This window comes from Talpa europaea, assembly GCF_964194135.1.
Source record: "Talpa europaea genome assembly, chromosome: 8".
Taxonomy (NCBI): Eukaryota; Metazoa; Chordata; class Mammalia; order Eulipotyphla; family Talpidae; genus Talpa; species Talpa europaea.
Window position 1 is genome coordinate 118,017,470 of NC_140075.1, and position 12,194 is coordinate 118,029,663.

General features: G+C 54.2%; 1 protein-coding gene across 1 annotated transcript; it reads right to left on the reverse strand.

Moving 5' to 3' along the window:
* Positions 1-507: 507 nt before the first annotated feature.
* On the reverse strand, positions 508-7,492 carry GLRX5 (glutaredoxin 5). The gene is made up of 2 exons (XM_084240678.1): positions 7,138-7,492; positions 508-973 (listed from the first exon to the last, which is right to left on the reverse strand). Exons 1-2 carry the CDS (start codon positions 7,415-7,417, stop codon positions 795-797), a joined length of 459 nt encoding a protein of 152 aa, XP_084096804.1. The 5' UTR covers positions 7,418-7,492; the 3' UTR covers positions 508-794.
* Positions 7,493-12,194: the final 4,702 nt, after the last annotated feature.

The following is a 12,194-nucleotide window of genomic DNA, read 5'->3' on the forward strand; positions in this document are numbered from 1 at the left end:
AGTATGAGAATCACTCTTCCGAAAAACAAAAGTTCAACATCTACACATCTGTTGTCGACTAAGTATCTGTGCTCCCACAAACCCCCAGGGCCTCGGGAGGGGGTTAGGTCACGTGAGCTCGATTTCCTCACAAAATGGTCGCCACAGAACTGCCTCACGAGGACCTGGAGGCCAGCGCCTTGATCTTGACCTTCCAGCCTCCAGAACTATAAGAAATAAATTGCTACAGTTTACAAGGCGGCCAGCCTGTGGTATTTTATTCTAGCAGGTCGAACAGAAGACGACAGATTTATTGCTGCTCAGAATGAACAACCCACACACAGCGCCCGTGTTGGCATTTTATTTTAAAAGACACACCCCAATTGCCACATTTTCTCCCCTATCATTTTTCTTAACGGAAAAACAAGTTACAAAAATTTGAGGCGCCGAGGGGAGGCGCTCTCTTTGCAGACTGACGCAACTGCAGAGGAGTCGTGGATACTAATGATTCAAAATCTCCTAGTTTTATTCCTGAATCAGGCAAAGGGCAAGTGACAACATAAGCACAGATCTGTTAGCCACATCATCGCCGACACTGGATCAGCAGAGTGCAGTGGTTATAGTAGAAAAGTCCACAATCGAATCTTCTGAAGCCGAACACAGGACACACGGAAATCACCCAACTGGGGCAAACGGGCAGTCAGGGCAGCAGGGGTCTGAGCAGGGCACTCAGGCCGGGCGGCCTCCGCTGGTGAGTCCCCGGCCCCTCGGCCCCTCCTGCAGCTCCGCATGCGGCTCTGGGGGCCCAGGCGCCCTCACTTTGAGTCTTGGTCTTTCTTTTCGTCTAAAAGGGCAGAGTGGATCCCCAGCTTTTTCAGTTCTTCCACCAGGTCCCCGTTCTGGTGCATCTGCAGGAGGATGTCACAGCCGCCCACGAACTCGCCGTTGAGGAACACCTGCGGGATGGTGGGCCAGTTGGAGTAGTCCTTGATGCCTGTGGGGACAGAGCACTGAGCGTTAGCGCACGGCCAAAGCTGAGCTCTGGGGCAAGGCGTGTCTGTTTACCCCCCTCCTCCCCTCCATTCTTGGGACAAGAAAGTGTTTGCTACACAGAGTGTGAGTTTAGCCTTCCCCATGACAGACTGGGAGGCCTCCGGCTGTAGCTGCTTAGTCCACCTGGGCACAGCTCAGGAGGGGCAGGGGAGCAAGCCTCGCTCCCATGCAAGACCCACACACCCGACACTGGACCAGGGTCGTCGGGTCACAGAAGACACAGGCAGCCACCTCCACGCGGTCACCAGCCACGCTTGCGGCGAACCGAACGGAGGAGCGCGGAGGCCGCAACGTCCCTTTCCAAACGGCTACTGCACGTGGCCCCACTGCCAACTCACTGAGGCCAGACGGTCCCCCCGCGCCCTTGGTACCCGTCCGGGTGGTCACGGCCACCAGTGACTCCTGCTCCCAGAATGGGCCACTGGTTTTTATCCTCAACCATTTTACCCAGAGAGCAATCCCCTTCCTGGGGAGAGATGCCCCCACCCCCTTCCCAGTGGGCCGCAGCCGGCATCAGCACGGAGCTCGGTGATGGGCCGAAGCAAGGAAAGGCCTGAAGCTCAAGGCCTTTGTCCTGAGTCAGGCACCAGCCTCGGAGGAGCGACATCCACGCTGCTCTTCTGGGCGGGTCTTGCGGACAGAGGAGGCTCAGGCTGTGACAGCGCAGCCCCGTGGTTACGCTCTGCCGTGCTCCTGGGCCCCGAGATTGATGGGGCCAACAGAACAACAGGAAAGAATCGGGGTTTAATTTTAAGACCTGAAGCTGACCCTTCCAGCTGCTTCCTTGTGTACTTGGGCGCCCAGACAAATGCACCTTCCAGCCGACCCGCCCTACAGCGGCTGTGCCGGCGGAGTGGAAACCTGAGGCGGGTCCACATCGCATGGTAATTCCAACTGATGTTTTATAATCACGGAGAGAGGAAGAGGTGTTGAAATGACCAACACACGCGTACAAGTAAACACACAGAAAAGTCAGCAGACTCTTCAAACAAGACACACTGTTCTGCGAGCACGTCAGCCAGCATTGGCCTTTATGTAAATACGTAAACATTCAAAAACTTGTTCTTGACACCCCAGCATTTATTTTCCAGTCAAATTACCAATTTGAATTATATCCGAACCCAGGCTCCGGAGACAGAGTGCTTTTCTCTCTTAACGGGCACTGCCTGCTAAGCTCCAGGCTATAACCTGAAGGTGCCGGCTGCTGCCCCGTCTCTCAGCTTTATCTTTCTTCTCCAGACTCCACAGCTGAAGCTAGCGGCCCCCAGCCCCTCCAGGCCACTCTGGTGCTGTTAACAACAGCCAGCTACAGGTTTGGGGTCACCAACAACGGGTCCTGTTCACCCTCAGAATGTCTCGGCCATGGGTATCTAGAGACGAGGGCCACCGCCGAGGTCAAGTGTCTCCTCCGTGCTTGGTGCTACACAAACCACCGTTACTCAGCCTGGAAGTGTGAGGGGGGGTGTGTGTGTCTTCTCAAATATAAAGTCTTTCAGAACTGACTTTACCATGACAGTCACAAATCTTTTCTCGCTTTTCTGATGACTGAGGGCAAGTGTGGGAATTAAGAATGCTTCAATAGGAGCTTCTTTGCATTCTTCTAAATGTCCTTAAATATCCTTTACACTGATGAGCATGAACTATTTTAGTGCATATTATTACAGCTTGTTTTTTCCCAACTAATAACACACATGTTAACTTTCCATGGCAAGAGGCATCTACTGGTTCTTTGGAGGAGTGGCCACAACTAAACTTAGCAAAAAGGAAAATTAATTTGCTGCCGGAGGGCTACCCAAAACCACACATTTAAACCTAAAACATACAATTTTTCGGCCAACTCTTCGCTGAGTAAAAGCATGAGTTGCCCTCACTGTTCATTTGTGTGTGTGTGTGTGTGTGTGAGTGTGTGTGAGCAGAAGAACTGGGGTGCAGTACCACGCTCCCTCCACGCACTAGCCCTGCCTCATTCATTAAACCTTACGTGGCTGCAGACTGCAGTCCTGATTAGAAGGAGGAGGGGACCCGAGAATCCATCCTCACTACCAAGAGAGCGAGCTTTCAGCTCACTCTTCACATGAGGGAGACCAGCCCTTCCCCGCTGCCCAGCGAGGGCCCCTTGCCTGGTGAGACCCCCGGGGCCCCACGTGATGTGCTGACAGCCTCCGGGGTGCCTGCCAGCTGGGGGCTTAACACATCCAATTTACCCACTATTTAAATTAACAAGTGTTACAGGCAGCTGATAGCAAGACTAAGCTTTGGTAAGTTTCTTAAAAAACATGCTATTTTCCGTTTTTAAAAAAAAGTCTGACTTTAAGTATTTGAGGAAATAGGCAACTTGTTTCTGTAGCGTGAAATGAGAAACTTCCAAGAAAAAAGGCCACTGGTCACAAGTCGAAATGAAAATGTAACCATAAATTCATAACAAATTCTTCATGCATGGCCAATTTCACGCACATCTTTAATTTTCAAAAGCTGCGATATATGTGATGGTCCTTACAAACACCACTTGGAATAACCCAGAATCAGAGAGCGGCTTGACAATTCAACAGCCATCCCCAGTAATGTATTTTAATGATAACAGCGTTTTACAGATGAGACAGTGGTGAGACGCGGAGCAGAGAGTGTTGACTGCACGGTCACGTAAAGCCCTCACGAAGTCAGGTCTATGAACACCCACTGCCCGACAGCAGACTGCGCCGAACCTTTACCAGCCCAGAGTGGAGGAAATGTGCCAGCAATTCCCTTCCAGAAATTTTAAAAGGTATTTTCAAAACTCGCCACATTCAGAACACCAGGCTTCATGCTTGGCCAGTAAGCTCCAAGAGTGCCAGAATTTCGGTCTTCCTTCCCCCGCCCCCCCCAGAGTTTCCCCGCGGGAGGTCAGGTAGACCTGGAAGGCATCTAGGCTCCATGCCCTGGGAAGTCACACGACCTCTGGAAGCCACACATTTCTTCCCCTGCCCTAACAGAGTGGACCATTCAGACCACCTGCGATCACCTGAGTCTAAAGTGCAAAACAGTAGATCCTCAGCAGAGAAAAGCAAAGCGCGGTGGCACTGGCTGGCGTCAGGGACAGTTAGCTGGGGCTTGCTAGCTTGAAAATGGAGCCTCCGCTAAATCTGCTCATCACTGAGCCTCACCTTCCTTATCTGCAAAAAGGGGAGCTCTCCATGCTCATGCTCATCATGAAGATAAAAGGAGACACACTGGGTAAAATGAGGGACCTCCCACAGTGCCCGGTGCAAGTGGACACTCGCTCCACTTCAGAGTCCACCCCACCCCTTCAGCATTGCTTTTCTGAGAAATACATGCGAGAGAGAAAGTGCAGGGAACAAATGTAGGACAGACACCAAGTAAGCAAGCGAGCCAGGCAGTGGACAAGGGCACGTACTGAGCTCAGGGTCACTGAGTTTCAGACTCTCGTTTTACCGGAAGAATCTCATTTGGTTTTTATAAAGCTCCCTAGGTTGCAGATGAAGAAACCAACGTTCAGCAAGTTAAACAGCATAACCAAAGTCACAGTGCTTGCTGGCAGAGGAGCCGGGTTTGCATCCAGGTTTCCGCAAGTCCACAGGCCAGGATCTCAACCAGCTGAGGGTGCGGGCATCTGGCGCCTGCCCATGAGCTACTCCCGTAGCTATACTATCTGGGAGGATGTCACTTCTTTAGCCTTTACCTACATAAAGGGCATTAGGCCATCATTACTTTCTTACAACTTTTTGACTAAAGGTTACATTTAGCTGAAATTGAATTTTCCACCCTATGACTGAGCCACTGTCTCTCTAGTCCACTAGACAGACCAAGACCTGTCTTGCCAAGGTCTCCTTAGGACAAGCAATGCTCAGCAAACGTCCTCACACTCCTCCTAATTCACGCCCTCGCTCTCTCTAGACCAAGGAGTGGCCAACCATGGCCTTCAGACCCGACCCAGTCCAATTCCTATTTTTGTAAATAAAGCTGTACTGGAACTCAGTCACACTCATTCCTGTATTGTCCCTGGTGGCCTTTCACCCAAACCCTGAGCTGAGCAGTTGCAACAGAGACCACAGGGCCCACAAAGCCTGAGCATTACTCTCTGGCCCTTTACAGGGGAAATCTGCCCACACCACCTCCCCTGACCCAGGAATGAATTAGGTTCACCTTCAACCTGCCTGGGTACCGATGACAGTTACACCTCCAAAATGCTGGGGACCACTTCATGCTCCCATCTGGAGCACAGCACATCCTCCCCTCCAGTCCCCCATACCCCGCTCACTTGCTTTCTCTGACTTTTAACATCTGCCAGCGCCCTATGTGTTTTAGTGTTTCCTTAGGCTGCTGGCTACTGCGCAGGCTGAGCATGTTTTCATACTTTATCAACATTCAACAACAGGCTGATGGTCATTCACCCCAGACGCCGCTCTCCATGACAGAAATGTCAATACTGTCGCCACCGCTGGCTTTTTCAACATGCACACCACACACTCATAACCAAAGCAACCATCTGATGAAACTGAAAGGTCAAGAAATTTAAGGGTTCAATTCCTGGTGCTGTTGTTTGAACTTAAGAACATAAAATCAGAAACAAGAAAAATGTAAGAGCTCAGCAAACATTCTTATTTCTGCCCCTTCTTTCAGCTCACACAGCCATGTTCCATCTCGGGTGACATTAAACAGGCGCACAGAATTCACAACCCACGACCATCGCTTCGACACTGCCATACGTGAGACAGCAATGACAGTGACACAGCAGCAACGGGACTGGTCGCCCTGGCAATTTGCAGGGGGCCTGACTGAGGTCCCAGGCGAGACTGCAGAGTAGTTTCTCTATCTTATCTTTGAAGCCCAGAGGCAGCTTCGGTGGAGACTGCAGACCCTTGTACAGTGAAACATCCCAGCGCCTGGCAACTGGTGACCGCTGAGTTGACCGGGAGGCAAAGAACATTCACAGGACATGAGGTTCCACCACACACCCCGGGAGTACTGACCAACCTTCACCACGGCTCCTCCTGTCCACCCGCACAAATAAAAAGTTTTGACAGGATTCGATAATGAGGGAAAAGTACTTCGGCGCCATAAAGTGCTAACAGCACCACAGCCGACATTCAGGGGGTGCCCTCTGCATGCCAGATGACATGGTAAGCACTTTCAACAAGTTTTCTCTTTTTTCTAGAAAACCTTGGCAGGTTCAACTCATTATCTCATTGTGCTAGAAAGGAAAATGCACCTCTTGCCGCGACTTGCCCGCAGCTGCACAGCTCACTGGCGTCCAAGGGATTTCCACCCCCAAGCCGTTACAGGTCACCGGCCGGTGTCACAGCACGGGGGTGGCGCTGAGTGGGCGCTTCACAGGCAGTGACAGCCCGACGGCAGGCAGCGGAGCAAGCGGCAAAGTTCTGAACACAGAGCAGGCTGCGGAGCCTGTGCCTTCAGGCTTTCACACAGTCTAAGGCAGCAGAAGCACCAGGCCAAGGGGCTGGAAGCCAGGACCAGGCAGTGACCCTCTCCACCTGCAAGGCGGGGTTTCGAGGTGGGGGTGGGGGGCAGGGGTGGGGGTGGGGGGCGGGGGGACCAGCACAGCCGCTTCATTTCTCCGGCGACCCTAGTCAAGGGGCGGCCCCCGCTCTCCTGGCCTCCTGCTCCCACCCCCGGCGCGGATCGCGGGGCGCTGCACGGAAGGTGCTCGGTCTGGGGCTCTGCACGGACCCGCTCCCCAGCTGGCGGGCCTCCCTGCGCCTCCCGGGCTGGTGAGCAGCCGCCGGCCCCGGCCCGGCCCTCGGGCTCCTCGGGCGCCGAGCGGGGGCCAGTCGGGGCCCAGCAGCCATTCCCTCGCCCGCCGGCCTGTCCAGCACCTTGGCCCCGCGAGCTGCCGGCCGAGACGCGACGCCCCCGAAGCGCAGCACCGGAGGCCCCGGGAGGCCGGCTCCGACCTCGCCGGCCCCAGGCGAGGGCAGGCGCGGCCCGTCCAGGCGAGCGGGCAGCCCGAGGGGGCCCGCGCCCCGCAGAGCGCAGACGGGCCGCGGCCCTCGCCGCGCGGGCCAGAAACGCCTCTTTCGGCTCGTGGGGTGGGGGAGGGCGGGCACCCCAGGGCGCGCGGGGCCCGCGCCCCAGACGCCGGCGCCTGACCTTGCCGGAGCTGCGGGTCGTCCAGCACGTTGTAGGCCGCGTAGTCGCGCACGCCGTGCAGCCGCAGGATCTGCACCACGGCGTTGCTGAAGCCGCACTGGGGCTGCTCGGGCGTGCCCTTGAGGAAGACCACCACCTTGTCCTTCTTGACCAGCGCGTCCAGCCGCGCCGCCGCGCCGCCGCCCGCGCCCGCCGCCCGCACGCCCGGGGCCCGCAGGCCGCCCGCGCCGCGCCCCCGGCGCAGCAGAGCCGCCGCCGCCCGGCCCAGGGACCCGCTCATCCCGCACCGCGGCTGCAGCCCTCAACGGCCGGGCCCTCGGCTCGCCGCCCAGAGCCCGGCCCGGCCCGCGGCCGCCCGGCCCGCCCCCCGAGGGCCCTCATTGGGCGGCTCCGAACGGCTCGTCCTGATTGGGGGGCGCTGGCCCGCAATGACTCGGCTCCACCAGTCAGCTTCCCCCGCAGCCCTGACAAGCGGGACGTCAGCATGACGCCGGAGGCGTCGGCCACCTCCTGGTCAGTTTATTGGAGGGAGGTCATGTCCATCAGGGTGACGCGCCGAGGCATCGAGTGGCGAAGCGCAGGGCACGACGACTTCCCTCCGGAGGGCGGACGGGGCTGCTGGGAAACCCGGGAGGACTGGGAGGGCGGGGACGGGGCTTCGTCGCTCCGCGGCACGCCGGGAGCAGGGCCCTTCCGGGGAAGGTTCCGGTTCCGGTTCCGGCCGCGATTGAGTCGTCATGGCGACGCGGTGGGCAGTTGGCGGGCGCGGGCTCCCGCCGGCGGGGCCGCGGTCCGGCCTGGCCGCCGTTCCCGGCCTGGGTGAGCGGCCCCGGGCCTCGGCGGGCCTTCGTGGCGGGGCCGCGGGCCCGACCCCCAGAGGCCTGGCCGCCCGCGGGGCCTGCGGCGGGGCCGGCGCGGGGGAGGCGCTGCCGCCGAGCGGCCGGCCCGCCTGAGCCCGGGGAGGGCCCGCCGGGCGGCGCTGGGACGGGCCTGGGCGGGGTCGCCGGGCTCGCGCGGCCCGAGCAGCCCCCAGGCCGGGGCGGAGCGGCGCGGGGCGCGGCCTCCGGGGCACCGGCCTGCGCCACCCCGGGAGCGGAGAGGCAGGTACGGAGCCACGTGGAGGCGCGAGGGGCGGCCTCCGGGGCCTCCCGCGTTCCCCGCCGCGCTCGGCCGCCGCCCTCCCAGCCGGGGCTGCGCCCGCAGAGGCTCGCGCGTGGCGCCGGCAGGAGCTCCCGTGGCTTGGCCAGGGTGAGTCCCGCGGCGCCTGGCCCGGCAACCGCTGCTTGTCTGTAGTCTCGGAGCCGCCCTGGGTTGGTGGTACCCGGGGGCACCCCCAGACTTGCAGAGAAAGCACCCCCCAGAGGAAGCCGAGGCACGGCTGCGCAAGGCCCAGCAGGCCCGTGTGCAATGTTCCTCTGACAGTCCCGGCTGCTGTTGCCACGGTGATAATGGCTGTGCCGTGTCCTTATCTATCAACCAACAGTAAGAGAAGCGCCGCAGTCGAGATATTGTTCAGCAGACGGAGTGGTTTCTGCTGGACACTAAGTACTGCTACAGATTGCTTTTTAAAAAACCTTAGGCATGTCTTGAACACGGTCGGTGAGTGGCCTGTTGAGGCTTTGGAGGTGTGTCGGCAGGAACAGGCTCGATTTTGTAAGTGGGGAGTTAGTGCATGTGCTGCCAGCAGCAAATCCTCCAGATAATCATTCAGCGTGAAACCTGAGCCCAGCAGCCTAGAACTGACTTCAAGATGTTACTCAAGGGCTCCTCCTGCCATACTCGTTAAATCCCGGTCCATGTTACTGCTCTTTGGCACTTTTATACTGTGAAACCCAAGATTGATCGCTTCTCTAAAGAATCCTTTATTGTTTTTTGTTCCAGATTCATGGACTCCAGGTAACTCAGAGGAACGTGTATCATGAACTGAAATACATGGGCAGTGCTGTGATGCTGAAGCGTAACTGGGGTTCAGAAGTCCAGCCTCTCTTGCACTCAGCCCTAATCCAGTAGCAGAGACCACGTGGTTTCCAAAATCACCTAATTTCTGCTCATGCTTATGTTATAGTGTTTTTAAAAAAAAAAAAAAAAAAGTTGGCCATTTGTCCCTGACAACCTAAGCTGTATATTGTCTCCTCTAACCTGTGTAATTCTGCTTTTATGTTGGCAGTAAGAGGGAGAATTTGCTTATGTTCTGGGGATCGGAAGGTGCAGGAGAGCAGAGGGGCGGGCCTGTCTCCCATCTGGTGTGTGGTGGTGGCTTCAGAAGCAGCACTGTGTTTTTGGCCAATGTTTTATTAAACTGAAATACAGCTGTTAGTGAGATTAAGAGTAATATGAGCAGGAAAAGTATAAAACCTGTATTTTTTGAAATTCTGGTAGAGTTCTTGTGTAGTAGAGCGTGATAAGAATGTGGGTTGAACAAGGACACTTCGGGGGAGCATGTGGGTGCTCTTTTCAGGGACCAACGAGGGGTGGCTTTGGAAGCAGAATCAAGGGCAGGGAACCAAATTGTATCTAAACCAAAGAAATTTCAACAATAAATCTAAATTTTAAGTTTTTAATAAAACAATCAGAAACATGCTGTTTACATTGAACATTTTCTGACTTTGGTTCACAACCACTCGGGGTAACCCACCAAACCGGTCATTTTTTTTTTTTAATTATTTTTATATTTATGCATAGAAGACAGGGGTGTAGGCCAGAGGTGGGGGCGGGGTGGGAGGATTCTCCCTAGAAACAGAGTGGGGAGCAGAACAGGTGGATCTGCTGAAACACACTGCTGAGGGGAGCAGCGGGGAGACAGGAGAGGTCTGCTGTGCCATTGTGGGGCCATGTGGGTCAGCTCCCTGGCAGGAGATCAAACTCACGCCACAGTGGTTGGTGATAACTTGCTAGCGCTGACTTTAACCCCTGTGCCACCAGGGAGGCCCCAAATATTGGTGATTTTAAGAAGTAAGACAGTGTTCAAAGTATTTCTTCCAAAGCATCGAACTCATACATGATTTGGTATTGGAGTTTTGAGGTTTGTCTTTAGAAATTCTTTAATAAAAACACGAAAAATTGCATCTTAAAGCAGTCGTCAGAAATCTGCACTTACGCTCAAATTCAAATGTATTTGGGTATTTCAAACGCATAAAGGACAGAATCTTGACTGCTTTGTGACTGTCCCATGTGGACATAAATGGGGAGGTAGGAGTGGGAAGGACACAGGAACTTCTGAGAAGCTGGGATTTGGGTCACAAAATGTAATTAGACCCCCAAAGTAAATAATCATACGTGTAAACATGCTGACTCATACCTTCTAAAAAATGTTTTTCTTCCCTGCGGTTATAGATAAGGCTGACTGTATTTTGGTAAAATGTCTTCACCCATTCCTCCAAAAACAAATTTCACCATTGAGTGCCTCCTTAAGAACCTTACAAGACTGAGCCCACTTCTTTCTAGATGTGAGTCTTAACTGCAGACCAGGCTGGGAGCCTAAGGCCAGGCTTCAGCTGAACACTGCCTGTCCCCCACCCCACGACAGCATCAAGGCAGGGCTGTATTTTGACAGAGCGGTGGGCACAGAACCCCAGTCTCAGTGCCTGAGCTACCAGGGCAATCTGTGAGTGTTTTATGGGAAAAGTTGCACAGGGGATTTAACCACCAGCACTCCTGGGCTAAAATAGTGCTGAGACCCACAGTTCCACCCACGGGCTCTAGAACCTTGAAATCTTTCTCTGGGGTGCACTTAGCATATCCAGCAATGTCAGAGCATCACTGCAACCCTGGGGTTAACTTGGTTCCCCGACTACCCTAAAAATAGTGTACGAGGAGCCAAGGCAATGCCCAACCCTTCCAGAGAATTTTCCTAATTCCTATTGCAGTGGTAGAAATGCCTTTTGAATTTTTGCTCTATCTGAAAAGACAGCTGGGTTCATAAATACTCATCTGGCTTGGGCGTGGCCTCCGTTTTGCTAATCACCCTTTCCCACATCTTGTGGGCTCAGCTTAGAGGCAGGAAGGCAGGCCCGACTGGTCGCCGGTCACATCTCATCCGGGAATGTGAGAGATGAGGTGCTGTCAGTTGGGTTAGTTTACTCTGGGGCAGATGGCAGGAGACGCCGGTGAAAATGAATTCCCCCAAGAGGCATTTAGGGAAAGCCTGGCTACGATAGGGAGCCTCACTCTGTCGTGGGGTTTGAGGGGTGTGAGGCTCGGGCCCCAGTCCTAAGTGTCACTCAATACTCGAAAGTTCTTTCTGATTTCTCCCTGGAAATCCCCACCCTTCCTGTCATCCCCTGTCCTGGATTTTTGAAAACTATTGTGATTCCCACAAAAGGTGACACCTATTTCAGGATGGCTTGTTAAAGGTCTTTAAGTGTCTGTAACTGTTCCTCTGCTCCGAAGTACTTACCCCGAAATAACATCGTCTTGTATATGAATTATCCCAATTTGTTCTTTGGCGGGTTTTGTGTATGAGGACTCATTTGAACCTCACATTAACCCTGAGATTATGGTCCTCGGACTTTTTGGTCCCCAAATTATGTCCTCTTTCCAGTCTTTGTAACACCTTTCGGACAGACTTGAGCACTTTATACTCCTGTCAGTTTTATTACCTTCATAGGCACTTTTTAAATTTCACTGCTGAATCAGCAAGTCCCCCAGAAAAATCAAGTATCTGTGAATAATCATCGGCAGCTCTGTGTGGGTACGCAGTTGGTGCACATGTGATTTTTATATCTTATAAAGTAAAAGGACAGTGACTGCAGCCCCAAAATTCAGTGAAAACCATATAAACCATAACGTTTCACTTCTGAAAGCTGTTCTTTTTGGTCCTGCTTTTTTTTCATACACAGGACCAAACTCCTTAGTCAGAGCCCTTTAAAGCCAGGCATCTGCCGGACTTTGTTCACCTGGAGCCTTATCTTACTCTGAGGAAGAATCTAAACCTTATCCCAGGGAAGGTCACATTGAGCATTAAGCATTAAGGTCACATTAAGCATTAAGCACATTAAGGTCATCATAAAGCTTGATAAGACTTGATTAGAGGTGATAAAATAATTCATTTTCCCTCA